Below are 27,853 nucleotides of genomic sequence, written 5' to 3' on the forward strand. Positions count from 1 at the left end.
CCAGCGCGTGGGTGGCCCCTCAGCCCTCCCGGAGCGGCAGGGGCGGTGGCGTTGGTGCGTGCGTCCGCCGGGGAAGAGCCGGGACTGGGCCCGAGCGGGCTGCACCCTGACCCCTCCGGCTTTGACGTCTTCGGGAAAGAGCGGGGCGGTTGTGAGGATCCACGGCCAAGTGCAGGATACCGGGGCCGGGGGTGGGTGCTTCGTTCTGAGCAGACATTTCTGGAACAAGCGGCCCCATCCAGGCCCGAGCCCCCCGTGCTCCAGGCTCAGCCAGGGCTCCGGCTGAGGATCTGCGTGTGCCTGCTGCGCCCGGCCGTGGGGGCGCCTGTTGGGGTGCACTGCGGCTCCCACAGAGGCGGCAGGACCCGCACGCCGGCCCCAGCACCACCCTCGGCTCACTAGGCCGGGGAGCCCCGCGGGCGTTCTCGGGCTGGTAGGAGCCTCGGACACACTGGCTGTGTGCGTGCGGGCGCGGGGCGCAGCTCCTGCCTCGGGGAGGGGGCCCTGAACACAGTCCTCGTGGCGTGAACAAAGCGTGCTCTCGCAGCGGAAGCCGCCCGCACCGGTTCCCGGGCTCCGCAAACTGCGCTCACCTGGTCGCTGACGCACATGCCTTCTGTCTGCTCTGGAGGTTGGAGCCTGGAGCCTGCGGGCCGGCTCCTCCTGAGGCTGAGCGAGTCCTGGTGCAGGCCCTGCGCCCGCATCCGGGGTCACCACGCGCCTGGGCCCCCCCCCCTGCCTTGGCTGCAGCGAAGGCCTCACATGCCACGTGACCTCGTCACTCAGTTCTGCAAAGCCCTCTGTCCAAAAATGGCCACACTCACGGGGTCCAGGCGCTAGGACTTGGACGCAACTTTTTAGGGACCGCGTGCTCCATTTGCGGTTGGGGGGCCCAGGCGGATCCCGTGGTGGGTGGCCCTGTGGGCCCAGGAGAAGCCTGTCACCTGGAGCTGCCCTTCCCCACTCCTGTCTGGGCTGCAAAGCAGCAGGGATCCAGGCAGGCCCTTGCTTCCCAGGAGCCGCTGACTGCCTCGCCCCACCCTCCCCGCGGGACCTGGCCCGCAGACGGGGCGGGCGTGTGGGAGACAGACCAGGGCAGGGGCTCTGTCCTGTGTGCCCACCTCCAGTCCCAGAGTTTCAGCCAACTCCACGTTGTCCCCGCTGGGGCAGGCAGGGAGCCTTGTGTGACTGCCCTCCTGGCCCACCCCAGCCAGTGTGCTGCTGAGGTGTGTGTCCCCCGATGGGATCGGCTGTCCCCCACATGTGCTCACTGTACCAGCCGCCAGTCCTGAGCATGCCTCTGCACCTGGTCGTCGGAGGACTGAGCGTGCTCCTGCTTTGATGCTGCATGACAAGTTACCTCAAACCCAGTGGCTTAAGGGTCGGGGTCCCGGGGCAGCTGAGCAGAGTAGCTGTGCTCAGGGGTCTCCTGAGGTTCAGGGTGGGGCCAGGGCCTGCTCACGGCTGTCAGCTGCCACTGGGTGTCTCCATGAGCGTGGACACCAGCAGTGGGCTCCTCTGAGCAGAGACCCAGGGCGCGGGACCCCCAAGGGCACACCATGCTGCTGTCACCATCTGACTGTGGGACAGGGCCACACAGAGCAGCCGTGGCGCAGTGGGAGGGGCCTGTCAGGAGGTGGGGGTCCCCGAATGTCTTATTGCAATCTGCAGCAGCAGGGTGACGAAGTGGCAGGAAGAGGCAGGACTGGGAGGTGGGGTACAGGGCCGGGTGCCACGGGGACACTGCAGACTCCCGAGTGAACAGGGCCTCCCTTCCCCCTGCCCCAGCCCGGGTGGTGCCCTGAGGAGCTGGGAGGTGGGGGACTCAGCTTCTCGGAGAAGCCTGTGGCCAGCTGTCCCTGGACACATCTGCTGCTTTGAGCTCCCATCGGGGCCTTTGGCAGGTGGGGAAGGCTGCGCCCTTTAGGGAGGCCTCCACTCAGTGAGGGCCCAGATGAGGGCCCAGGGGGCTCGTGTGTGGGGCCTGGCCTGGGAGTGGGGTTGTGGCCCGTGCAGGGACTGTGTCCTCAGCACCTGGGACACTCACATCCCAGGATGGTCAAGGGCAGCCTGCAGGCTGGGAGCTGGGGTCCAGGCTGTTCAGCAGGAGGCTGTAGGGGGTGCAGGACTGTACCACCCCCACAGTCCCCTAGCCCCATCCGTCACCGTGTCTGCCCCTGCCTGGCTTGGGGGCTTTTCCCCAGTGCCCCCCTCTGCTGACTCATTTTCTTGGGAGCCGGCATGCCGCACACCTCCCCCTCCCAGGAAAGCCCAGGTGAGACACCCCCACAGTGAGGCCTGGGAGGTGGCGGAAAGTGGGTCACTCTGAGCTCTGCTTGTGGCCCTGGGGAGCCGGCCACGTGACCCCAGAGGCGCAGTGGAGAGGACAGTCCGCCCACTGTCCCAGGAGTTAGCGACGTCTGGCGTGGTCCTGTCAGTGTTAGCGGCCAGACCTGGGAGGAGCCGAGGAGGGTCCACCCGGCTCCTCCTCCCGGCTCAGCTGTGGACTCAGAGCTGGTGCGTCCTGGCCCCCACAAGCCTTGGGGTGCTGCCCTCTGTCACCCGTGCCAAGGACCGGCTGACACCCAGCCAGGTCCCTGGTGCACTGTGCTGCGAGGTGGCTGTGTGCTGAAGGGCATCACCTCTCCCCTGGGCAGGAGGGACAGGGCTGGTCCGTGGCAGGAGGAGACATGAGTGGGGGCACAGGACTTTGAGGATAGAAACTCCAGGGCTCTGGAGAGCTGACCCCATGGGGTGGAGGCAGGGCTGTGACTGGGTCAGCCAGGAGGTGGCAAGACCTCTGTCTGGGTAGTCACGGGGCCCTGTCGGGGGAGACAGCAAGGTGGGGATCCGAGGGGCGGGTGGGACAGGGGAGCTGTGTGGTGAGAGCAGCTCCAGGGGACAGCTCTGTTCCCCCCGCTGGGTCCACACCCCACGGGCAGGTGCTCAGATCCGGTGACCTGAATGGGACATGGCCCAGGGCGGTCCCTCCTTTGGCTTTGCTGGCGAGGAAGAGCCACGGGCACCTGCGTGGTGACTGGCAGGACTCAGCCAGGCAAGGCCAGGTGCGTCCCAGGTGCTGCACAGATGGGTTTGTGTCCCGAGGTCGGAGGGTGGTGGGCGTGGTTCCCATTGGCGAGGACCTCCCAGCACAGTTTGGGCACAGGGAGAGCGGGTCCCAGTGACCCGCAGGACGGGGCAGGGCCAGCCCTTAGGGAGGAGACACCAGGTGTTAAGCGTCCAAGTGGAGGAGGCCCCCCGGGGTGGAGACCAGGTTCCCACTGCACGGTCGGACAGGTGGCCGGGACGCACTGGGAGGGCCGGGGGCCAGGAGCACGGGGCCATCTCCGAGAGCCGGGTTCAGGCGATGGGCTGGGAGCAACAGCAAAGGTCTTTTGGGGATAAAACTGTGGGAACTGCACCCAGGGTCCTTCCTGGCCTTCCTGCTGCTTTTGCAGACGGGCTGATGGCTGAGCCCCATCCTGCAGGGGGTAGGTGGCCGGCAGCCTTGGGGTCCCACCCACACCCCCACCTGCGCAGACCTTGGCGCCGCTGCAGTGAAACACGGGCGCTCTCCTCTCTCCATCTGCGCCCATGTTTGCTGTAAAGACAATGATTTGAGATAAAGTGCCAATCAGACGACAGCCGAGCAGGTGGGGGGCTGGGCGAGGGCGGCGGCCGCGGGCTCCCCCAGCAGGCGCTGGTTCTGCCCCCGCGGACTCTCCCCGTCTGCCCCAGGGACTGGCAGGCCCTGAAACCCAGCCCCGTCCCCAGAGATCCAGGGCTGTGGAGGGAAGCTTCGCCAAGGAGGGGCACCTCCACGCTGGACTTCGAGGGCTGCACAGGAGTCTGTGGGGTGGGGAGGGAGCCGCGGGAGTTCCAGGAGACACCCCAGCCCTGAGTCCCGGCCGCCTGGACCCCGGCTCGCAGGGCGCAGCCGGCCCGGCCCCACAGCGCGCGGCTTCCCCAGCCACCACGCCCGGCGTGCCCTTCTCCTCCCGGCCTTTCGAGCAGCGCGCACCAGCTGGTGGTGCGGCAGCCGCGTTTCCTCGTCTGTGGAGCGTGGGGGGTGGGGGTGTCACGGGAGCCCAGTTCACAACGCCCGGCCCCTTTCCGTCGGGCAGAGCGCTGCGGCCGCCGTCGGCGGTGGCTGCCTGGTCTGCCTTTCTGCTTCTCGGGGGCCGGCCGGGCCCGGTCTTCCTCTGCCGGTCAGTACGAGGCCCACCGCTTCCTCAGGGGAAGCGGGAGAGCCCCCCCAACCCACCCCACGGCTGGGACGCCGCCTTCCAGGGGCGCGTGCACCGCCCGTGCGTCCTGCCCCTGCGCAGGCTGCGCGCGCCGCACCGGCTGCTCAGTCAGGGTCTGGGGGTGCCACCGTTTCCACGTCTGCCCAGTGCCGCTGAGCAACCCTAACTACTTAACTGCACCGTGTGGGGACATCGCACTGTCCCCACGTTTTGCTAAATGAACGGTAGCACAGAGCGAGCTGTCCAAGGTCGTGCCTGCCTGACTCACCCCCCACCCCCACGCTCTGTCCCGTGGGGTCGCTCAGACTCACAGGTGGGCGTTTCTGGAATCTCTTCCCCCAAACCCCCCTCACTGGTGGGCACTTGGGACTTGTAGGACCCTGTCCCTCTCAGCGTTGTGGCCTTTGTCCCCTGTCACCGCTGTTCTCTGGTTCCTCTCGGCCTATCGACCTTGTTTTGGGGACTTGCCGGACAATTGTGCCCCTAACTGCAGTCGCTCCCGCCTGTTTCTGCGTCTGGGCCGAGGAGGGGAGGGCCGGTGCCAGCCCCGTCGGCCCTCCAGGCGGGGGTCCCGGCCACTGGCCCTGACGGATGCGTGCAGTGCTGCTTTCTCCTGCCCGAGCTGGAGCCACGGGGCTCCCACCCTCTGAGCCTGGTGGCTGTGCTGCTGGGGGACACGTTCTCATCTCCTGGCCGTACAGGGCAGGGCTGGAGTGCGCTGGAAGGAGGCGGGGGTGCAGGGCTGGAGATGGGGCTGAGACGTGTGACTGATTGGGGGACGTAGGACAAAGGGCTCCCCCTTCTCGAAGTGTAAAGAGGGAGGAGACAAACCAAGCAATCAGGGGTGTCAAGGTCACGACCACAGGGGAGGAGGGGTGCTGTTGGCCACCATCTGAAACTATCGGAAGTGATAGTGTGGGACTCCTGAAGGGACTGTGCCCCTTAGAATCACAGAGGTCACCATCGGGCCGTGGGGCCGTGGTCCTGGGTCGTCCCTCACGTGGCAGTGCCCAGCCCCCCAAATTGGGGAGGGGCAGCGCAGAGTGTCTGGGGCCCAAGGCCACAGAGCAGTCCAGCAGAGGGCCGCTGGCGGGGGCTGGGTGACGCTGGGAGAGGCTGGTGGTGGCATGTCCCAGCAGAGGGGACACAGGCGCCCAGCTGGGCACACGTGACATGGGGCCGTGGCCAGGAGAGCAGGGTCAGCCGGGCGTTCACTGCATGAGGGCTCCAGGGCGGAGGGCGCAGGGCAGGCCAAGGCCGGGCCATCTCCGTCCGGGGTTCCACAGGCTGAAGGGAGGGTGACGGTGGGGGCCGCAGGGGCGCAGTGCTGGGCAGAGCTGGACCCAGGGCCAGACACATGGCACGGGGTGTGGGGGGCACAAACCTGTTCTGAGCTGTGACCAGGGAGTGCGTGGGGACACGGCCGGTGGCCCCCGGAGTCCAGCTGGAGGTACGTTGAGGGGGGACAGGAGTCAGACTCTGAGGGAAGGGCTGGGGTCAGGGGTGAGTGGGGCTCGCCCTGGTTTAGGTCACCCCCAGGCACACTCTGTGGGGAGACTCGGCCTCAGTGCTCGAGGCCCTGGGCGGGGCTGACGGGCCCCTCTCCCCCATAGGCCTCGTGAAGCTGGGGATTCACTGTGTCACATGCCAGAAGGTGGCCATCAAAATCGTCAACCGGGAGAAGCTCAGCGAGTCTGTGCTGATGAAGGTGAGGGGAGCGGGGGGCGGATGGGGGGCTCTCTACCGGAGGGTGGCGCCCCTGAGCCCGGCCTGTGTCCACTCCAAGCGGGGGCTGTGGGTGGTGGGGTGCGGGGGAGGCGCCTGGGAGCAGGAAACCAGGAGGGTGGTGAGGGCCGCAGCTCTGCTCACCGGGGGAGGGCAGCGACCTCCAGGAGGACCTCTGGCTGCTGGGGGCGGGGGGTGGGGCTTGGGCAGGCTCGTCTGGGGTGCCGGGGGCAACCCAAGGTGGGTCCGTTGCTTAGACAGGTTGAGGCCGTGCCGGTGGGGACCAGGTGGCTTCTGACCCTGTCTGGGACAGTGCCTGGCGCCTGGGCTCCAGCTGGAGGCTCAAAGGTCAGAGTGGACAGACAGGAACAGGGGGCAGGGGCCTGGGCCATGACTGGGGCCCGTCCCCGTGAAGGCCTGGAAGGACTGGGTGCAGTTGGGCGAGGGCATAGTGGTGGCCCTGGCACCTGAGGGGCGGCCCACCCCACAGGGAGCAGACCCTGCCGTGTCCCAGGCAACCCCTCCGAGTCCCCAGCAGCCAAGGCTCCGGGCCTGGCGGGCAGTGGGGGTGGGTGCAGGGCCACGGGGGTGGGGCCCCACATGACGCGCCCGCCCGCAGGTGGAGCGGGAGATCGCCATCCTGAAGCTCATCGAGCACCCGCACGTCCTGAAGCTGCATGACGTCTACGAGAACAAAAAATATTTGTAGGTATTGCTGGGCGTGCAGAGCGGGGGGCCGGTGTGGGGGCCGTGGGCCGGGAGGGAAAGGCGGCCCCTGGGGCAGTGGGGGCCATCTCAGCGCAAGCCCCAGGCGGTGGCGTTGCTGCTCCTTGACCAGACATGGGGGTGTGGCTCTGAGAGCCACCAGCCTGAGCCACCAGGGGGCACAGGGCTTCCTGGAGGAGCGGGCAGGGGCAGGGGCCAGCGGGACCCCAGCACGGCACGAGCAGCCCAGTTCCCGTGTTTCACTGGGGAAGGGTGACGGAGCTGCCCCACGTGGGGCGTCCTGAGGAGCAGGGGCACCATCGCCACAGGCTTAGGGGCCGCAGGCCAGCCAACGCTGCTGAGCTGGAGGAAGTCGGCCACCATCAGTGTGACGAGCGAGGGCACAGACGGGGCCGGCGCTCAGGTGCTGGCTTACCTGCTGTGTCTCGGTGATGTCCCATGGCAGGTCACCTCCTCGCTTCTGTCAAGATACTTCTGAGGACAGACACCCAGGGGTGAGGGGAGGCCACCTTGGAGGGGTCAGGAGGCAGGGGACAGCCTATGATGACAGCCTGAGGAGGGGGTGCAGCCTGGGCCAGGGCTCCATGACAGGAACAGGGTGCCTGGGATGAAGGGGGCAGGGGGCTGGTCCAGCCCCCTCCCAGGGGGTCCTAAGTCTCAAGGCAGCCAGGGAGCCCAGGGACAGAGCAGCAGACAGGCCGAGGTCGGGACACCCTTCAGGCTGCCCCGGCCTGGACTGGACGCCACCGCGGCCCTGGCTCTGTGTCTCCAGCCCCTCCCCCACCTCTTCTCCCCTCCTTATGCCCCAGGGTGCCGCCCCCAGCTCTGGAGACAGCTGGTCCCCTGCCCCCCCCCCCCCTCCTCCTGGCCAGCACCTCCCCTGCTCCAACACCCCTGCCCCTGCCCAGCCACTGCAGCCCACCAGGGCCACCACACTCGGGTGCCCACCAGCACCTCCTAGGGGAGCCCACACAGCCCCCACCCAAGCTCCCCTGAGGCCCCACAGGCCTCAGTGTCCCCAAGTCCCAGGACCACGCTGCCCCACCCCAGAAACGCGCCCTTTTGGGCCCCGCCGTGGGAGGCTCAGCTCGGACCCAGAGGGGTGTGGGGCCCCCCAGCCACCATGCCGCAGGACAGCTTCCTGCCTTCAACCTCTCTTCGCCACCCCCTGCTCCCGGTCCACCCACCCAGGCCCCTGGCCCCGCTGTGCTCTGCTCCGGAGCCCTGCTCACTGCTTTGAGGACCACCCTGCCAGCTAGGGCTCCCTGGGGCCCCAGCATCTTGACTGGCCCCCCTGCTCCAGGAGCCCAACCTGGGCTGGCCAGTGCAGGGGCGGGGGGTGCCCAGAAGGGCCAAGCCCCACCTCCATGAGGGTCAACAGCCGCAGTGCCCCCCGGCCAGGCCCGGCACCAGGGGCTCCTGCAGATGGGGCTGCCAGGAGGGGCGGACGGGGGCCCCTCTTGCTAAGGGCAGCCCCAAGGTGGGCCGCGCATGCGTGGGCACCCCCCTGAGGCCCACCTGTCCCACAGATACCTGGTGCTAGAACACGTGTCTGGTGGGGAGCTCTTTGACTACCTGGTCAAGAAGGGGAGGCTAACCCCCAAAGAGGCCAGGAAGTTTTTCCGGCAAATCATCTCAGCGCTGGACTTCTGCCACAGCCACTCCATCTGGTGCGGGCATCCCCTGTGACCCACCCCTCGTGCCCTGCAAACAGCCCCTCCTCTCCCAGGACCGGGGCCCTTCAGACTGAGCGCCCCAGGTGGCATCGCCCAGAGCAGAGGAGGGACCCGGAGGAGGAAGGCGCGGCCCGCCCAGGGGCTGGGGGGCCCCTGTTCCTCCATCCCAGGCCCCCGCAGCCCACCGCCAGGCGGGCGACTCTGATGGGCTGCCTGTGACATCCCCACCCCGACCCCCCAGGCTGGGCTGTGCGGGCGGGGCTTGAGGGAGGGACCCGGCCAGCCTCCCCGCCTCCCTTCCAGCCACAGGGATCTGAAACCCGAAAACCTCCTGCTGGACGAGAAGAACAACATCCGGATCGCGGACTTCGGCATGGCGTCCCTGCAGGTGGGGGACAGTCTGCTGGAGACGAGCTGCGGGTGAGTGGGCGCCCCCTCCCGGCCGCGGCCGCTTCTGCGGGGCCCCGAGTGAGGGGTCTCTGTGGCCAGTGGGGCGCTGCGGCCCCGAGCACCCCACCGCCGGGCTGCGGGCAGGACCCCTGGTTCCGCTCCTGGCGGACGCTCTGATGTGCGGTGCGGGGGGGGGGGCGTGCAGGTGACCCGCCCGACGCAGACCCGCTCCCCGGGCGCCGCGGCCAGGCCCTGGAGGGCCGGCGGGTTCAGCCGCTCAGGGGTGGTGCTGGGGGGGCTCCGGCCCATCCACGCGGCCCTCCCGACCATGTCTTGTCTCCTCGGCCCAGGACGGCCGGGCTGCCTAGAGTGTGGCAGCGCCGCCAGGCTCCCAGCCCTGTCTCCCCTCGAGTAAGGGGCGGGGTGGCAGCAAAGCCCCTTCAGGCTGCCGGTGGGCTCGAGGGTCGCCCAGCGGGGCCTCCTTCTTAGGCGACATGTGCGAGGGCAGTGGGTCGGCGCCCCTCTGGAAGCGCCCACCTGCTGTGGGCCTGGCTGCGCGGACCGCGAGTCCCGAGCCTGCGCCCTGACCGCCGCTTCTGCCTTCAGGTCCCCCCACTATGCCTGCCCCGAGGTGATCCGGGTAAGTAGTCGCACGGCGCCCCAGGGCCCCCAGCCCCCCGCCCTGGCGGACCCGAGCCCCTTCGCCCGGGTCCCCGCGCCCCGCGCCCCCGCGAAGCCAACCGCACCGCCATCCGCAGGGCGAGAAGTACGACGGGCGCAAGGCGGACGTGTGGAGCTGCGGGGTGATCCTGTTCGCGCTGCTGGTGGTGAGCCGCGCCCCGAAGGCCCCTCCCGCCCCCCTCGCCCCGCCCCCAGACCCCGCCCCCGGCGCCCCGCCCCCGCCCCCAGCGCCCCGCCCCCTCACCCCGCCCCCGGCGCCCCGCCCCCGCCGCAGCCCGCGGTGACCCCGTCCCCGGCCGGCAGGGGGCGCTGCCCTTCGACGACGACAACCTGCGGCAGCTGCTGGAGAAGGTGAAGCGGGGCGTGTTCCACATGCCGCACTTCATCCCGCCCGACTGCCAGAGCCTGCTGCGCGGCATGATCGAGGTGGACGCGGCGCGGCGCCTCACGGTGCGTGCGCGGGGAGCCCCGAGTGTGCACGCGCGTGTGCCCGGCTGTGTGTGCGCACGGGCGTAAAAGTGCGTGGGTCGGTGGTGTACAGGTGTGCCTGTGCGTGTGCGCACGCGGGCGAGCGCGTGTGGGATTGCATGCTGGTGTGTTCGCACATGTGCATAGGTTTGTGTGAGCGCACATGCATGAGTGCGTGCACAACTGTGCAACTGTCTCACATGTGCATGTGAGAGCCGTTGGTGTGTGCGCCCACGCACCGGCGCGGTTGTGTGTGCATGCGTGCGTGGACACATGCACGGGGGTGTGCATGCGTGAGCATGTGCCTGGGTGTGAATGTGTGCTCAGATAGGTGAGCGGGCGTGTGCACAGGTGAGTGTGCGCGTGAGGTTGCATGCGGTTGTATTTGCGCGTGTGCACAGGTTTGTGTGAGCGCCACCTGTGTCCTGCAGGGGTGACTCTGGAGCGCTGGGTGTGCCCGGGGGCCCTGTCCCCCACCCTTTGCAGCCCGCCCTGTCAGTGGCCAGGGCTTGTTGTGACCACTGACCACGGCAGGGCAGGGGCTTCGGAGGCAGGTCCACTTCTGCCGAGCCCAAACGTCCGAGTCAGGCCTTAGCTGGTGCCAGGACGTCAGGGCCCTGGGGCAAGGGCCGCAGGGCTCCCTGGACTGGCCCCTCCCAGTTGAGTGTAACCGGTGACCAAGAAGCCACCTTTTCCCACCTTCCCCGACCAAGGTCCCCGGGCTGGTGGAGAGGCACTTGGAGAGGGCTCCTGAGCCCCTGCCATCACCTGCACCCCAGTCCCCCGCTGCAGGCAGGCCACCCGGGCTGCCTTCTGCTCTCCTCCCTCACACCGCCTGGGCCCCAGCACCCACATCCCCACCACCCTTTCTCTGGCCTGGCATCTCCTTGTCCACAGGGGTAGGCAGGGTCAGGGGGCTAACCTGGAGCCTCTGGGAACGCAGCCCCTCCCCATTTCCCTCCATTCCCCCTCCCCCCACCTCCCCTCCATCTGCAGCCTCACCCTCACTCCGTCGCCCCCCACCCTGCCCCCTGCCCCGCTCTCTCGCCCTCTTGTCTTCCTCCACGGGGGTCCCCCCTCCCCATGTGCTCCCAGCTCCTGCCCCCTGGCCTCTAACGTGGGCTGCCTGCCCCCCCCCCCCGACTAACTCCCTGTTTCTCTCTCTTGTAGCTAGAGCACATTCAGAAACACATATGGTATATGTAAGTAGCCTTCCCTCCCACTCATCGCCTGCTTTGCCTGCTGCTGCGGCCCAGCGGGCGGTTAGGGAAGTGGGGGGGCCCAGGCCAGCAGGACGCAGGAGGTGCACAGGGGCTGGGGCAGGGAGAGAGCTGCAGGACTCAGGGTCCCCAGGAAGGGCCGGGAGGAGCCTGGGGCCGGCGGAGGCCAGTGACCACTGGGGGCGCCCTGTCGTCCACAGAGGGGGCAAGAATGAGCCGGAGCCGGAGCAGCCCGTCCCCCGCAAGGTGCAGATCCGCTCGCTGCCCAGCCTGGAGGACATCGACCCCGACGTGCTGGACAGCATGCACTCGCTCGGCTGCTTCCGGGACCGCAACAAGCTGCTGCAGGATCTGCTGTCTGAGGAGTACGTGCATGGGGGGCCTGCGGGCGGCAGGGTGGGGTGGGGGGGCGGCGCGGGCCGTGAGGACCTCTGGCTGTGGACTCATGGCACCCGCCGCCCTTCCTGGGGCCTCCCGCCCTCCACAGAGAGAACCAGGAGAAGATGATCTATTTCCTCCTCCTGGACCGGAAAGAAAGGTACCCCAGCCATGAGGATGAGGACCTGCCCCCCAGGAACGAAATAGGTACAAGGTCCCCGGGAGGCCTGGCCCCACGCCACTCCTGCCAGACCCAGGGCTGCCGGGCCTGACCCCCATCTCGCGCAGACCCTCCCCGGAAGCGCGTGGACTCCCCGATGCTGAGCCGGCACGGCAAGCGGAGGCCCGAGCGCAAGTCCATGGAGGTACTCAGCGCGGCGGATGGCGGCTCCCCGGTGCCTGCGCGGCGGGCCATCGAGATGGCCCAGCATGGCCAGAGGTGCGTGCCTTCGGGGAGGACCCAGTGCCCGACCTGCGGGTGCCCTGGCCTGGCCGCGTGGGCTGTGCTGCCCCTGACTCCTCTCTGCCCACCCCGCCCCCGCCCCCAGCCTAGGGCTGTGCTGGCTGAACAGTGCTGCGCTGGGCAGGGCTCTGCTTTGTTGGCCTGGGCTGCGTGAGGCCACCTTGGACTGGGCTGGGCTGAGCAGTGCTGGACTGGGATAGACTGGACTGGGCTGAGCTGGGCAGGACTGGGCTGAGAGGTGCTGGACTGGGCTGAGCTGGGCAGGACTGGAATAGACTGGACTGGGTTGGGCTGGGCTGGGCTGGACTGGGCTGTGCTGAGCTGTGCTGGACTAGACTGGGCTCAGTTGGACTGGACTGAGCTGGACTAGACTGAGCTGGACTAGACTGGGCTGAGCTGTGCTGGATTAGAATGGACTGGGCTGAGCTGGACTGGACTGGGCTGAGTTGGACTGGACTGGGCTTAGCTGGGCTGGACTGGAATGGACTGGACTGAGCTGGTCTGGACTTGGCTGAACTGAGCTGGGCTGGACTTGGCTGGGCGAAGCTGGACTGGACTGGGCTGAGCTGGACTGCGTTGGGCTGAGCTGGGCTGGACTGGGCCGGGCTTAGCTGGGCTGGACTGGAATGGACTGGACTGAGCTGGTCTGGACTGGGCTTAGCTGGGCTGAGCTGGACTGGAGTGGACTGGGCTGGACTGAGTGGGGCCGAAGTGCGTTGAGCTGGACTGGAGTGGGGTGGGCCAGGCTGAGGCGGGTGGACTGGATGGATCATGGTCAAGCTGTGATTGGATCCACAGCCCAGCAGGCCTGTCCCCCCTTCCCACTGGCCCCGTGTCTGGGTTGCGGGGGGCTGTGCAAGGGCTGGGAAGTGGAATTCCAGGGGCTGATGAGCAGACGTGGCCTGTGCCAGTGGCCCCCGGAGGAAGGGCCGGCACCCTGGCCCCGCAGCCGCAGCTGACGTGCTGGCCGGGCGAGCCTGTGCCCCTGCTCGCCTGGTGCTCTGGCCCAGGCGGAGGCTTCTGTCGGCCGGGGAGCCCCATGGGTGTCCCGGCAGCCCAGCTGTCTCTGGTCCAGGACACGGGAACCTCGGGCAGCCGGGCCACCTCCTGGGCTAAACTGGGCTGGGGGCGCCCAGCCCCCTGGAGGCCCCGGCCACCCTCAGGCAACCTGGCTCAGCCTCTGGCCTGGGGTCCTGGCCCCCTGAAGCCTCCACCCAGGTCTCTAGGCAGCGGTGGTCCACCGCCCGCTGGCTCTGGCACGGAGTGGGGTGAGGGGGAGCAGGAGGAGGGTCCCTGCTTACGGGGGAGAGTACCTCTCCCTACCCAGCTTCCTGCCTGACCCCTGGCCCCTGGCCCCCGTCCCACCCCAACCACCCAGCTGCCTGCCTTGGGGGGCCCAAGGGCCCCCACTCTGCTCTGCAGGCCCAGCTGCCACAGGTGCTGGGTCTGGGTGGAGTCACGTGAACCAGCCCCGCAGCCCCTGGGGCCGTGCTTCTGTGCCTGGCCACCTGGTGCCGAGTGACAACGGGCCTCCAGCTGGGCCTCCAGCTGGGCATCCCGCGGGGCCGCCGGGGGTGTGCCGTGGCCCTGGGGCTCCCCTGCCAGCACCCCCGCGTCTGTGCGCCCTGGCCTGGGGCCAGGGGGCCGCCGGCCCTGAGCTGAGTGCGGGCCCGGCCGCCGGGCGGCGCTGCGGCAGTAACTCTGTTTTCTCGCTTTGTTCCCGCTGTAGTAAAGCAATGTTCAGTAAAAGCCTGGATATCGCTGAGGCCCACCCCCAATTCAGCAAAGAAGACAGGTATACACCCTGCCCACCCGCCCCGCCCCCCAGCCCCCCAGGCAGTTCGGGCCTGGCGGCAGGGCTGGGCCTGGGGAGCATCCTGCCTTCTCCCCTTCAGCAAGGGAACCTTCCAGAAGCCGGGGGAAGGGCTGGGTCAGGCCGAGTCGGGGCCCAGGAGGAATGTGCTTCTGGGCGAGGCCGACAGTCCGCCGAGGGCCTGGGAGACCCGTGCGGTGGCTGGTGGTGGCCCCGCAACCTCCCCCGGCCCTGTCCAGCGCCGGGCCCTGGGTCCTGGGGCCACCTGTTGTCGCCTAAGGGTTCCAGTGGGAGTGACAGCCAGAGGCAGCTCTGCGGTCCCCAGCCCACTGCAGGCTCCCACGTTAGTGGCAGGTGGCGCGGGGGTCACAGGGGCCTTTGCAGTCCCTCTGGGGCGCTGCAGGGGGCACTGTCCCCGTTGTCCATGGCTCTTGGCAGCTGCAGCTTAGTTTCCAGGGGCTCCCTGGTTGGCAGGGGGTACAGACGTGCCCACCCCCTCCTCCCCTGCTGTTCTTTGCTCCTGTGCGCGAAGGACAAGCTCACGCTGGCTCAGCTCGGCAGGGGCGCCGGGCGTCACATGTGGCATTGCCTGTCAGTCCGTGGCTGCTGGGGGCGCCCGCAGGGACCGGCGCGTCACCCAGCCTCCAAGCTCTGGGCCCAGTCCTGACTCTGGGTCAGGGCGGTGTCTCCGGCTCTGTGCCTGCGGCTGGCGGGAGAACTGGACGGCCATGGCTCCAGCCACCAGGTGCTGGTAGAGCAGCCGGGAGCCAGGCCTGCGTGGTCTGCTCTTCTCCAGGCCAGGCTGGCTGGGACGGGCAGGCTGTGGGATGTACTTCACGCTCCTGTCCCGTCCTGGGGCCGCATCGGCCCCAGTCCTGTCTCCTTCCTGAGGACAGCAGGCATGGTGCTGCCCTGCAGGCCCAGGTCCATCCCGCGGTGGCGGCCATGGCCCCGTCTCGGCCAGGCACCCTGGGGCCATGGCCTCCCTCCGGCCACGCCCAGGCCAGGTCTGTGGGACCCGTGCAGCCAGTGATGGTGAAGCCCCACAATCCTGCCGTGCCCACCACAGCCTGTCTCGCCCGGGCCGCGGTGCCAAGTAGCCGGGGCAGAGAGCTGGCCTGCTGTGGGCAGCGTGGGGCTGGGTGGGCAGGCCACGGCCACGGAGGGGTCGGCTCATGCCCAGCTGGAGCCCCGGGCCAGCTCAGCCTGAGGGTCAGGCCAGGCTCAGGGCAGCCGGAGTGCGGAGAGCAGGCTGCGCACAGGGCCGGCCTTGGTTCCCGGGAAGCCCCAGGCTCCCTCGCCCCTCTGTCCGTCCGAGCCCCCGGCGGGCCCTGCTGAGGGTCCTCTGCCGGCCCGGGCCTCGGGCCGCGCACTTGCAGGAGCCCCGAGGCCGCCCTGCCGGAGCTCTGCCGGGGCTCCCCTAGGCCTGGGGAGAGGCGGGGAGGGGGCAGCGGGACAGCCCCGGGCACGGCCAGGTGGGCAGCAGGTCTCCGGGCCCCCCGGACGGTTGGCCCGTGGGGAGCAGAACCGCGCGCCTGCGGCCCCGTCCTGGCTGAGCCCCGCCCGCACCTGTGTCCCCAGGTCCCGGTCCATCAGCGGCGCCTCCTCGGGCCTGTCCACCAGCCCCCTCAGCAGCCCCCGGGTGAGTGCCCCGCCCGCCCACCAGGCGCCCGCGCACAAGGGGCCGGGAGGGGCTGCCGGCTGCTGCTGCGCCGCTAACCGCACGCCTCTGTTCTGTTCTGTGTGTTCTCTCCTGTGTCGCCCGTGCCCTCTCGTGGCAAACGCTCCGCGCTTCCTGCGCCCTCGGGCCCCCGCGTGGGCGCTGCATGCGGGACGGGCGGGCGGGTGCATGGCGGGCCCTCCGCGTGCCCCGTAGCCTGTGAGGAAGTTGGTCCTGCCCCCAACGCCCCCCGAGCGCCCCTTCGTGGCCTGCGCCCCGGCCACCTCCGCGGAGCCCGAAGCCAGCCAGCGCGCCACCCGGCCCGGACACGTCCTCCCTCCGCAGGCCGCCCCGCGGCCCAACCCCAAGACCCAGACCTTGCCGAGCAAGGCCAAGCTGACCAACAAGCCTCTGCAGGGCACCAAGTCCAACCCGCTCCCGGCTGGCACCCAAGCCCAGCTCCCCGTCCCCGGCGGCCTCGGCCCCCCGCTGGCCACCCTGCCCGCGCCCCCCCGGCTCCCACCCCCCGGGACTGAACCAAACACTAAATCTGTCCCCACCATGCAGGTTACCCCTCACCCCTCTCCAAGGGGTAGCCCCCTCCCCACCCCCAAGGGGACGCCCGTGCACACGCCCAAGGAGAGCCCGGCCGGCACGCCCAACCCCACGCCGCCATCCAGCCCCAGCGTCGGGGGCGTGCCCTGGAGAGCGCGGCTCAACTCCATCAAGAACAGCTTCCTGGGGTCACCCCGCTTCCACCGCCGGAAACTGCAGGGTGAGTTTGGGGACGGGTCCCAGGGGAGCAGTCCCACCCGAAGCACCGGGTGTGCCCGTGTCCCGGGGGCTGGCGCAGGCCCACGTGTCCCCCAGCCTGCTTGGCGTGTGTCCAGGGCCCCCGTGGTACGGACCGGCCCGCCGCGCCTCGGGAGCTCCCCTGGGTCCCTGGCTCCACTTCAGCCCGGCGGCGGCCTCAGGCCAGGCTGCCCGAGGCCCGAGGAGAAGTGGCCGCTGGGTGCTGCGGGCACAACGATCAGGAAACCCACGGGGTCGGGGCGGGCAGCCTGCCCCTGGGTGCTGGGTGCTGCGGGCCGTGGGGCCCAGCGCCGGGCTGTGGTGAAGGCGGAGCGGGCGTCGCCTGGTTCAGCACCGGAGGCCTGGACAGCGGCCTGAGGAAGGGGTGAAGCTGACCTGTGCCCTCAGGCGCCCGCCCCGCAGACCGTGTGTGGGGCGCTGCACAGGAACCCCCCACCCCCTGGGCAGGCCTGTGGGGGAGGGCAGAGCAGTCACTTCCTCTTCCTGTCCTTCCTGTGTGCGCAGTCCCCACGCCAGAGGAGATGTCCAGTCTAACCCCGGAGTCGTCCCCAGAGTAAGTGGCCCCCGCCTGAGGCTGGGTGGGAACTGTCAGCCTGCCTCCTGCTGCTGGGGTGCCAAGTGCACAGGGGGGGCCCCAGGGACCCTCCCACACAGCAGGCCAGGGTGTCCCAGGAGGGTGTCGGCCAAGGGCCCCAGCCCCCTGGTGCTGCCACCGTCGGTCCCTCCTCCGTGTGTTTAGGGCGCCAGGCAGGGAGCGGCCTGGGTGGTGGGGGCAGCTCTGGGGACAGGCTCGGAAGCCACAGCCTGTGCCGGCCGGAAGCAGGCACGTCTGGCCAGGCCTTGCAGGGGCTATGGCGCCGCCCCCTGAGCTTGGCCGCCTTTCGCAGGAGCCCGTGGGGGCCTGGCCGGCTCACACTTCCGCAGACACCGCCTCCGCCCTGGACGTGCTGGGGGTGGGGAGGGCGCCAGGTCTCGGGGGCCTGCCCCGGGGAGGGGCGCACTGCACAGCTCAGAGCCCAGAGGGTAGCCAGACACGCGGGGTCGATGGCTGGAGGGTCTCAATACGAAAACACGGCGCTGGCCCAGGGGGAGAGCAAGGAATGACGCGGGGCCGTGTGTGGAGGGGTAGTGGGCCGACCAAGGCCAGGGGCAGCGTGAGCCCACGAGTCACCATCCCATGAGAGGACGTGGGACCGCGGCGTCCGCAGCGAAGGCCCAGGAGAGACCCGTCCTCCCCAGCTCGCGTCCTCCCTGTGGCCTGGTTCCGAGTCCCCGGGTGTGAACGGGAGACGCGGCGTGGACACAGGGCGCGGCACAGGGGCTGCGGGGGCCACCACCTGGACCTCACGTGGGCAGCAAAGGCAGTCGGGCCACCTGCCGGAGGGAGAGAAGGCGTGCCTGCCGTGTGCTTGAGGGTGGCAGGGACCCAGCTCCGGGCGGGCACCTCTAGCTGCCCCACCGCAGCAGGAGTGGCGGGCGCTGCGCCCCATGGGTGGCACCTCCAGTTGTGAGTTCCTGCTGTGGGTTAGGAGAGCCTCCCCCGAACATGCTTGCAGCAGAACCGCTGCGTTTTTCAGAGAAGGTACAAAACCGCACACGGCTGCCTGCTGTGGCCGGCGGCCAGCAGCATCCCCTTCCCATCGAGTCCCAGTGGGGGCCGTCCCTGCCCGAAGGCCTGGAGGGAATGAGCAGGTTCGGGCGGCCCTGACAGCTGGGTGCACACTCAGCACCCCAGCACCTCCTCCCACACAGGACAGGCTCCCCGCCCCTGTGGCTGCCAGGAGCCCTATGTTGGTTGGGGTCCCTGAGGAAACCAGGACGGAGCAGGCATGGGTGCCGTGCAGGCTGGCAGGTGAGGGCCTCGGGCAGCTTTCCACGTGGCTGCCCTGTGGGGAGTTCCTCCTCCTCCTCCTCCTCCTCCGAGAAACCAGCACCCCTGCTCCTAAGGCTGCCGGCTGCCAGGACAAGCCAGGGACGGCAGTCTGCTCCTACTCAGACCCGCTGACTGCCGCACCTACAGGGCACCTTTAAGAAGCTACACCCAGCACTGGAGCAGACAGGCCAAGGGGACACCTAGGGTCACCTTCACAGGCTGGTCTCCGCATGCCCTCCACCAGCTCCCTTCCGGCTCAGCCAGGCCATTTCGAACACAGGACTGTCCCTGCCCGATGCTAAACCACTGGCGTCAGAAGTGACTTCGCCTTCTACCTTCAAAGGAGAAGGAGGCAGAGCCCCAGCTGCGGGATCCAGGCCCCGCGCGGTCCTGGGACTGGCGGTGAGCAGCTCAGCCAGGAGTCTTCACTCGCAGTCACGGCAGATGGCCAGGGAGCCAGCAGAGGCAGGGAAGGAAGAGGAGGTGGCCGAGTGGCAGCATCCACAGTGACATGTGTCCATGTCTTCTGTTGAGTTTCCTGGCCATGGTGACGACAGGGGCTTTGCTGGAAGGCGGATTGGTCACTGTCATGGCAGCTCAAGAGCAGCTGTGGAAATGGGCAGGGAAACGGAAGACGTCACACTGACAGGAAATCCACCAGCCGCACCCCAGGCCAGCACAGAGCGCCGTGGGGCACCCTGCCAACACCGCGGGGCCAGACGCTGGGCCTGGCTGCTGCTGCTCATCCTGGCCCCAGCCGGACGGGCGGTGCCCTGGTCACGTGTCCACACTGTAGCTGCAAGGGAGGCAGGTAGCAGGCAGCAGGGTGTCAATCAGCAATGGGCGGCTGCGCGACCAACGACTCCGACCTGTCGCAGCATAAAACGGTGCCTGCTCGTCCTCCCCCAGCCTCTGTGGTCAGCTGGACTCTGCTCCGGGGAGGGCAGGCGCCGCCTCCCCTAGGGGCACAGGAGCAGGGCCTGCTGTGGGCGGGATCCGGGTCTGTGTGGGCCTCTCTCACCATCAGTCTGCTCCACCAAAAGGCGGGACACTGGCCAGCGAGAGGGGAGTCCCAGCCTCTTGATGGGATTTCGGAGGCGACAGCCACCTCCCCCACGTGCAGCCCCGCCCAAGTGCAGGCGGGATGGCTGGCGGGGTCTGTCCCCACCATGTACATGGCTGCAGAGGAGGGCTCCACCTCCCAGGGGTGGCCCCAGATGCAGGACACCGTGCCGGGGCTGGCATGATAACCGAGTGGAAGCCCTGAGTGCAGTGGGGTCCAGCCTGGGGTTTTGGGGTACAGCCCTGCCCAGCCCGGGCACTGAGCTCACGGAGGGGCCTGGGCGGGGGCAGTAGGGAGGCAGGCAGCCAGGTGGCCACCGGTCCCTGAGGATGGGGACATGAGGCTCGCCTGGGGGCGGGGGCTTCTTTGTGCCACATCTCTGCCACCCATACCTACCCCCATTCCACCTGCTGCGTGCCCCCGGCTCCCCTCCCCACCCTGGGCGGGGGCACTGTCCTTGAGGCGTCCCTGGGACTGCCGCCTTGCAGATCCCCAGAGGGTGGCAGCTTCCCAGAGAGGAGTGAGGCTGGGGGTCAGGTGAGCGCTCCTGCCCTTCTGGTTGGGCTCCCGTGGGTGCTGTCCAGGCCCGTGGGGTTAGCAGTGGGGCTGCAGGGTCAGGGCCAGGTGAGGGGTCAGATGAGGGGTCGGGGCCAGGTGAGGGGTCAGATGAGGGGGTCGTGGTCAGGTGAGGGGTCGGGGTCAGATGAGGGGGTCATGGTCAGGTGAGGGGGTCAGGGTCAGGTGGGGTCAGATGAGGGGGTCATGGTCAGGTGAGGGGGTCAGGGTCAGGTGGGGTCAGATGAGGGGGTCGTGGTCAGGTGAGGGGTCGGGGTCAGATGAGGGGTCAGGTGAGGGGGTCATGGTCAGGTGAGGGGTCAGGGCCAGGATGAGGGGGTCAGATGAGGGGGTCGTGGTCAGGTGAGGGGGTCAGGGCCAGGTGAGGGGGTCAGATGAGGGGGTCGTGGTCAGATGAGGGGGTCAGGGCCAGGTGAGGGGTCGGGGTCAGGTGAGGGGTCAGGGCCAGGTGAGGGGGTCATGGTCAGGTGAGGGGTCAGGGCCAGGATGAGGGGGTCATGGTCAGGTGAGGGGTCAGGGCCAGGATGAGGGGGTCATGGTCAGGTGAGGGGGTCAGGGCCAGGATGAGGGGTTCATGGTCAGGTGAGGGGTCAGGGCCAGGTGAGGGGGTCAGGGCCAGGTGAGGGGGTCAGATGAGGGGGTCATGGTCAGGTGAGGGGGTCAGGGCCAGGTGAGGGGTCATGGTCAGGTGAGGGGTCAGGGCCAGGTGAGGGGGTCATGGTCAGGTGAGGGGTCAGGGCCAGGTGAGGGGGTCAGGGTCAGGTGAGGGGGTCAGGGTCAGGTGAGGGGTCAGGGCCAGGATGAGGGGTTCATGGTCAGGTGAGGGGTCGGGGTCAGATGAGGGGGTCATGGTCAGGTGAGGGGGTCATGGTCAGGTGAGGGGGTCAGGGTCAGGTGAGGGGGTCAGGGTCAGGTGAGGGGTCAGGGCCAGGATGAGGGGTCAGGGCCAGGTGGGGTCAGGGTCAGGTGAGGGGGTCAGGGTCAGGTGAGGGGTCAGGGTCAGATGAGGGGGTCATGGTCAGGTGAGGGGGTCTGGGTGGCAGGCGTGAGCAGCCCCTGCCCCCCCGCCTCAGGCTGGCCAAGAAGTCTTGGTTCGGGAACTTCATCAGCCTGGAGAAGGAGGAGCAGATCTTCGTGGTCATCAAGGACAAGCCCCTGAGCTCCATCAAAGCTGACATCGTCCACGCCTTCCTGTCGGTGAGACTCTCACCCGCCCCGGGCCGAGGGCCCGCTCCCGCAGGGACAGCCCCTGCCCGCCTGCCCTGGCAGTGCCCACAGGTGTGGGCCCAGGGGGCCCGTGGGGCGGCGGGTCAGGGCAGGAGACAGGGGTTCACAGAGCAAGTCGCATGGCGAACAGGCCCCGGTGGGCGCTGGGTACGGGGATGGGCCTTGGGGGGCTGACGTGCTGGGACCCCCACCGGGCCCCGTGGCTGTGCCTGAGGCCTTGGGAAGGGACCCCAGGGAGCCCTGTGCCTGCCTCCACAGGCTGCCAGCCGGCACCCCTGCCTCCCTGAGGCCTGCTGGTTCTGTAGGTTCCCCTGGTCTTGGCGGGACCATGAGCGCATGGCACAGAGAGCCCTGGTTTGCTTCTGGGGCCCTGCCAGGGGACCCCGCCTATGTGGGGCGTCCCAGCAGCTGCACTGCTGCTTCAGGCTCCATCAACGCCCCAGGGTGGGCGGGGGCTGCCAGGTGGTCTCTCCAACGTGGGGCAGCCTCGGTCCCCTGAGGGCGCGCGGATGCTGGCAGCTCCTCCCAGGGGTCTTCAGGGGCCAGGAGAGCCCAGCTGCAGGCAGGGGCGGCCTTGCGCCAGATGGAGGCCCCTGGGCCCTGCTCTGTCCCTCGGGGCCCTGGGTCTGGGCCTCTGTCCCTGCCTCCCAGGCCCCTCCTAGTGCCGCTGGGACTCAGCCTCTGCCTCTTCCTGGGCCCACTGCAGGCTGGCCCTTCCCGGCTCGAGTGCTGTGCACTCCCAGGGGGCAGAGCCCTGTCCTGTCCACTCGGACTGTTGTGACCGGTTGCCCACGCCGCCGGGGGGACGCGCCTCAGCCTCCCAGCAACAGTGCACGGCCCCGTGCCTGAGCCTCAGGGGCCAGCGCAGGCTTCAGCCCTGGCCCTCCGTCCTGCGGCTGCGCTGCGGGCACCCCCGCCGTGTTACCCCTCTTAGAAAGCCCTCCCTCAGGGTCTCAGCTGGGCCTGGTCCCAGCTCCCATGATCAGACCCCTGGGGGCCCTCTGGCTGTGCACCCCCCACCCCCCCGCCACGGGTGGAGGCCAGCTGCCAACTTGGAAGGCTGTCACGGATGAGGCTGGGCGGGCTGCCCTGGGGGTCGGGCCACAGGGACGGGGCGGGCTGGGTCCCCGCTCATGCGGAGCCGCCACCCTGCAGATCCCCAGCCTTGGCCACAGCGTCATCTCCCAGACCAGCTTCCGGGCCGAGTACAAGGCGACCGGGGGCCCTGCCGTCTTCCAGAAGCCGGTCAAATTCCAGGTGGACATCACGTACACCGAGGGCGGCGCGGCGCACAAGGAGAACGGCATCTACTCTGTCACCTTCACGCTCCTGTCAGGTGAGCGCGGGCCGAGGGTGCGGGCTGCGGCCACCTCGCCCCCGCTCAACCCGCTGTCTCCCCCAGGCCCAAGCCGCCGCTTCAAGAGGGTGGTGGAGACCATGCAGACACAGCTGCTGAGCACACATGACCAGCCCTCCGCCCAGCACCTGTCAGGTGAGGCGGGGGCTCAGCTCAGGCCGCCGTGCGCTGGCCAGCGTGTGGCCCCTCCGCGCGCCCTCCCCGTCCCCGGCCGTATGGCGCCCCAGGGAGCAGGGCCCAGCACCCCACACTGAAAGGCGCCTCTTGTCCACTGTAGAACCCTCCCCGCCAGCGCCAGGACTAAGCTGGGGTGCTGGGCTTAAAGGCCAGAAGGTGGCCACCAGCTACGAGAGTAGCCTCTGACGCTGGCAGGTAAGGTGTCCAGCCCCGCCGCTGGGGCAGGGAGGGGGCTGCGGTCAGGCCTCTGGCGAGAGCCGGGCCGACCCTGAGATGGGCACCCTGTGCCCACGCCCAGAGCCAGCGGCCAGCTCTTGGCCCTGGACAGGCTGTGCAGGCCCCGAACCCAGGCTGAGTCGCCGGACGCAGGATGGGTTAGCCCTGGGGCCCCCCGTGAGAGTGGACTCTGGGGGAGCCCCGGCTCCACGTGGCTGCGGCCCTGGCGCCCAAGCCGACAGACACGAGGTGGGGCTGCTTGCCACCTGCCCCCCCAGGGACAGGCCGGTGACTGCCTGGCCTTGTGCAGGATAGAGGGGACCTGAGGTCCGGACAAAGCAGGGGTTCCCCAGCTGAGCCTAGAGAAGCCACACAGGGAAGGGGCTGCCCAGGCCTGGAGGTGCTGGGCCCAGGAGCCCAAGGGGCCCGGCACTCGGTGTCTGGCGTGGGTGTGGGTGGGCCCTAGCGGTGCCTGCGTGGCCGCCGCCCTCAGGCAGGGTGTGCAGTGCTGTCTGCACACAGTGAGGCGTGGCATTGCTGTGAGGCCTGTCCTCAGGTTTGGGGTGCGGGGAGCACAGCGTCCAGCCCAGGTGTTGCCTCTCTGTGGCCCTGGGGGCTGGCAGGGGCCTCAGTGGGCCCTGCCCCTGCCCGCCGGGTCCCCTTCGTGCTTCTGTGCGGAGCCCCGGAGGCCAGGCCAGCCCGCGCGTCCACCTCGTCCTGCCATCCTCATCCCATTGTCTGTCTCCCCACCCTTCCCGACATGTGCCTCGTCACCCCACGCGTGGGCCGGGGCTGCAGCGCCCCGACAGCCGGGCCCTGGGGGCAGGGAGCAAGCAGGCCAGGTCTCCGTGTAGAGCAGGGCAGTGCTGACAGGGAAGCCGAGGCCGGGGTGCAGCGAGCCTGTCTGGGGTGGGGGGCAGGACAGGGCCCCCCCTGCGGCCCGGGGCACCTCTGGGCCTTGCTGGCCCCGACCCTATTAGTTCTGTGCCCAAACCCATGGAGACTCTGGGGGGTCCAGTCTGGGCCCCCCACCATCTTCCTTGTCCTCTGTCAGTGAGTCCTGTACTGGGGGAGCCCAGCTTGGGCTCCCAGCCCATCCCCCGGCCCCACCCCCCAGCCTTGCTCCCGCATGGATGCCCTTGTCCGCGAGCTCAGTCCCAGAGCCACTGTGGGAGGCACCCGCACCTCCCAGGCCAAGAGACCTGGTGGCCACCTCGCTTGGGTCCCAGGGAGGGCCGCGCTCCCAGGCCTGGCAGCAGGTGGAGGGTCAGGGGAAGGGTCCTGAACACTGGCAGGGCGAGGACACACGGGTGGCCGCCAGAGCCCCGGGCTTCTCAGCTCCAGAGCACGTGTCCTGGGCCCAAGACAGGACAGAGCAGAGGGAGGGCCAGCAGGCCCTGTCCTGTCCTCAGGCCTTGGTGGCTGCAGGACCCCCCTCCACTCCGCACTCTTCCGGGGCCCCGCCCCCACGGGCCCCGCCCCGCCCCTCGGAGGGCCAGGCCCTGCGCAGGTGCCCAGCCGAGATCCTAGCGGGAAGCCTTTTTCACCGGTCTCCCCTCTTTCCGTTCTGTGCTCCAGACACCACTAACTGTGTGGAAATGATGGCGGGGAGGCTTTCCAAGTGTGGTAAGAACCCCTCACTGTCACCTGGGCCCCCCAGCCTACCACCCCCCCTGCGACCCGCTGCTGGCTGGTGCCGCCTGGGGCTGTCCTGGGGTCTCTGTGCACACACGGCTCCCCCAGCGCCCACGCCTGCCGGAAGCAGCCCGTCACCCACACAAGGGCTGCCACAGGCGGCCCTCGGACCAGGCAGGCAGGCAGGGGCCCCAGCGCTCAGCGCTCGCCCGAGGCCAGGGTCACCTGTGCGGGCTGCGGCCTGGGTCACGGGGGACTCCAGTCCTGGCCCAGGCAGCCTCAGGCCCTCTGTCCACTGCGGGAGTGCAGGGGACCTCACCTGCAAGTGTCCCCCCCCCCCCCCCCCCCACTGTAGCCGGCAGGGAAAGGCGGCCCCAGAGCCCCGAGCTCAGGCTTAGGGCTGAGGGCCAAGGGGCCTTGTCGCCACGCCGGGAAAGCGAGCTCAGGGCCCCCCTCTGACCTCAGGACACCCCCCACGCTGGCTGCCTGCCCCTGGCCCGCCCACACCCCGCTCACCACGCCTGTCCACCCATCCATCCGTCGTCTGTCTGCTGTGCCCACACCGCGCAGCCTGGGCTGGCCAGGGGAGGGGGGCGGCAGGCCCGTGGCCTTGTGCAAAGAGCCCGCCCCCGGTCCTGGGGTCCCACTCGGCCCCGTCTTCAGAGTGGACCGGCCGGCCAGACAGGCCACGGGCTGACAGGGGAGGCTGACCGGGGTCTGAGCTCAGGGCAGGGCTGGGCGGCAGGGGCCAGGCCTGGGGGGGAGGCGGGGGCTCTGCCTGCCCTGGGTTCCCGCCCCGCAGCTCACAGGCTGACGAGTCCCATCTCTGGTCCCCAAAGCACCTCCCGCCAGCCCCTGGCACAGAGCGCGCCCCCTCGCGCCGGCCGCCTGCCCGCCCCGCTTGCTGTCGCCTGCCCCGGCCCCCACGCCCACGCAGACCTCTCGCTGGGTGTCTCTCTCTCCGCCAAGACCCTTCTGTTCATTTGTTTGTTTGTTCTCTCTCTCCTTTCCCTCTTCTTTCTCGCCCCCTTTTTTTCTTTTTCCTTCTTTTTTTCTTCTGTTCTGTGTACCCAGGCAGCCCATTGAGTAACTTCTTTGACGTAATTAAACAACTTTTTTCAGACGAGAAGAACGGGCAGGCGGCCCAGGCCCCCAGCACGCCCGCCAAGCGGAGCGCCCGCAGTCCACTTGGTGACCTGGCGGCCGCTGGCCCTGCAGGGGATGCCGAGCACCCAACGGGCAAGGACGCGGCCAAGACGGGGCCACCCGCCGCCCGCCGCGAGCAGCCTTAGACACATACCCCCCCCACACACAAGGCCACCGTGCCGCCGGCCCGCTCTGTGTGGCCCCGGGGCCTCGCCCACCTGTCCATCTAGACTGTCGCAAAGCCAGGGAGGAAAGGAAGGGGCGCGGGGGCCGTGGCCTGCGGCTGGGCCCACCTGCCCGCGCGCCCGCTCTCGCTGTCCCTCTCTCTGCCTGTCTCTGACAACATCACTGTTTCCACTCTGATACCAGGAATTGTCCCGAAAAGTTAACATGTCAACCTCCACGAGGCCGTCCTCTGGGCCCCACGCCGGACATCGGGGACGGAAGGCAGCAAGACCCCGCCCGCCGCCGCTGCCTCTGTCCACCTGCCCGGTTCCCGCTCTGCATGGCCGCCGGGAGGAGGATCCGGCTCCCAGGGGAAGCGGCTCCAGCCCCACCGACCAGACTCACAGTGACTGGAGCCCACGGCAGGTCCCACCCGCCCGACCAGGCCGCCTCCAGGGCGGGGCCCGTGGGGGCGATGCAGCGGAAAGGCGGGCGGGCCGGTGCTCACGGCCTCTCCTGGGCCCCCGCCTCCATGCAGCACCCCGTCCTCTGTCCATCGACACCTCGTGCACCCACCCTGCTGCTAGCTGGCACCCGGTCCTCTCAGCTCGTCGGTGGCAGGGTGCTCTCGGGCCTGGTGTTCCGTCCTGGCCCGGAGGCGGCGGGCTGGCCGGGGAGAGCAGTGTTACTTATTTGCTGTTTTAGCTTACTGAGTTTCTTTACTTCTCTGTTCAGGGAAGGAGCAGCAGCATCTCCTGCCGTCGGTCGGTCTGTCTTGGGCAGGGTGGGTCTGCGGCCCGGGCGCCCCGAGGATGGCGCCGTCGGGGCGCGGGGCGCAGCACTGGCAAGCTACTGTAAACTTTAAAGAATTCCTGCAAGATATTTTTATAAACTTTTTTCTTGGTTGTTTTTGGAAAAGGGTGTTGGGGAGGGGAGCCGTTGGGCAGGGCTCGGTTTTGTGTTCGGTTCTTGCTCTTGGTTCTTTCTACACACACACACACACACACACACATTTAAAGAACGGCGTGGTCCACTCTGGCCGCTCATCCGTCCTGGGGAGAAGCAACTCCAGTCGCGAGGGCACCGCCGCCCAAGGCCCCCCTCCAGGCCCTAACGGGGACCCCATTGGTTCTGTGTCTGAGAGCGGGGCAGAAGGAAGGCCCTGAGCTGGCCCCACCCACTCACAGGATGGCAGGGGCACCGCAGGATTTTTTATTAAAGTAACAAAAAGTGGAAAAAAAAGCAAGGGCAGAGGGCCGCAGCGCGCCCTCTGCGGTGTTCCCCGTGCACAGCGAGCCTGTCCCTGCTCTCGCTCCCGCTCCCGTCTCCTCCCTCAGGCCGGCACAGGCCCGCGGGGTCGCGAGCGCTGGCCTGGCAGCTGGAGGCGGGCGGGCTCCGATTGCATGCCGCTGCCGTGCGGGCCGCTTCGCTTCCGGTGTCTCCCGCCTCCCCGCCTGCTCCCGTTACATGGACCCCCTACCACAGGCTGGGATTCCCACGCGTAAGAAAAATGAAACACCCACTACAGCAGAAGCCACGCGGTACAAGCGGGAGGGGCTGCTCGGAGGCGGAGGACGCCGAAAGCAATATCTCTCTCCAGCCTTCCCCTTTTGTACTGGGACACACGCAGACGTCACAGAAACGGACAACCCCCACCCCGTGTACCCCTGTCAAATAACTGTGAGCAACTTTAGTTCTGGAACAATAAATTCCTTCAGTAAAGACACCATGCCAGTCTCCGTGTGGGCGTGCAGGTGGGCGGGCGGGACCCACCGCGCTCGCTCCCAATGTGCTCCTCTGGGCTCTGCCTCTGCTGGAGAGGACAGGCCCCTGCGTGGGGGGTCAGGGCGTCCCCACGAGCGGCTCCAGCCTGAGCTGGGAGGACACGCCGGGCTGGGCTGGGCAGGGAGCAGAAGCACCACCCGAGGCAGACAAGGAGCGCCACCTGCAAGATGTCACCCCACCACCTGGGCTTCTTCCTGAAGGAGGAACCTTCTTTTCAATCCTTTTTTGGGAAGAGGCAGATGGGGTGCTGTCACCCAACCCTGGAAGCCACAGGCCAAGGCTGGCTTCTTCCCCAGAGGGGAGCTGGCTGTCCAACTGTCCCCACAGGGCACGCCCATCGGGGACCCAGGCGCCTCAACCACGCACCAGCGGG

At 68.9% G+C, this 27,853-nt stretch overlaps 1 protein-coding gene across 13 annotated transcripts in view; it reads left to right on the plus strand.

Moving 5' to 3' along the window:
* BRSK2 (BR serine/threonine kinase 2) overlaps positions 1-26,591 on the plus strand; it is a 44,774-nt gene extending 18,183 nt beyond the window's left edge. The window contains exons 2-22 of one of the 13 annotated variants that reach the window (XR_016514291.1): positions 5,861-5,955; positions 6,592-6,677; positions 8,228-8,368; positions 8,678-8,794; positions 9,371-9,404; positions 9,523-9,591; positions 9,749-9,895; positions 11,084-11,115; positions 11,334-11,498; positions 11,621-11,718; positions 11,800-11,950; positions 13,704-13,769; positions 15,369-15,429; positions 16,015-16,222; positions 16,765-16,813; positions 20,846-20,969; positions 22,155-22,335; positions 22,402-22,491; positions 22,634-22,728; positions 24,328-24,375; positions 25,900-25,914. Coding sequence is in view for 11 of the 13 variants with exons in the window: in XM_090292556.1 (XP_090148682.1) it covers positions 5,861-5,955; positions 6,592-6,677; positions 8,228-8,368; positions 8,678-8,794; positions 9,371-9,404; positions 9,523-9,591; positions 9,749-9,895; positions 11,084-11,115; positions 11,334-11,498; positions 11,621-11,718; positions 11,800-11,950; positions 13,704-13,769; positions 15,369-15,429; positions 16,015-16,222; positions 16,765-16,813; positions 20,846-20,969; positions 22,155-22,335; positions 22,402-22,491; positions 24,328-24,375; positions 25,459-25,676 (2,180 nt within the window). In the remaining 2 variants the exon portion in view is untranslated. Of the gene's footprint in view, positions 1-5,860; positions 5,956-6,591; positions 6,682-8,227; positions 8,369-8,677; positions 8,795-9,370; positions 9,405-9,522; positions 9,592-9,748; positions 9,896-11,083; positions 11,116-11,333; positions 11,499-11,620; positions 11,719-11,799; positions 11,951-13,703; positions 13,770-15,368; positions 15,430-16,014; positions 16,223-16,764; positions 16,814-20,845; positions 20,970-22,154; positions 22,336-22,401; positions 22,492-22,633; positions 22,729-24,327; positions 24,376-25,458 lie in introns of those variants that run through there. The other 12 variants (XR_016514294.1, XM_090292578.1, XM_090292556.1 and 9 more) reach the window with 12 other exon arrangements.
* Positions 26,592-27,853: the final 1,262 nt, after the last annotated feature.

Source organism: Furipterus horrens, unplaced genomic scaffold (assembly GCF_987537825.1).
Source record: "Furipterus horrens unplaced genomic scaffold, mFurHor1.1.pri manual_scaffold_2, whole genome shotgun sequence".
NCBI lineage: Eukaryota > Metazoa > Chordata > Mammalia > Chiroptera > Furipteridae > Furipterus > Furipterus horrens.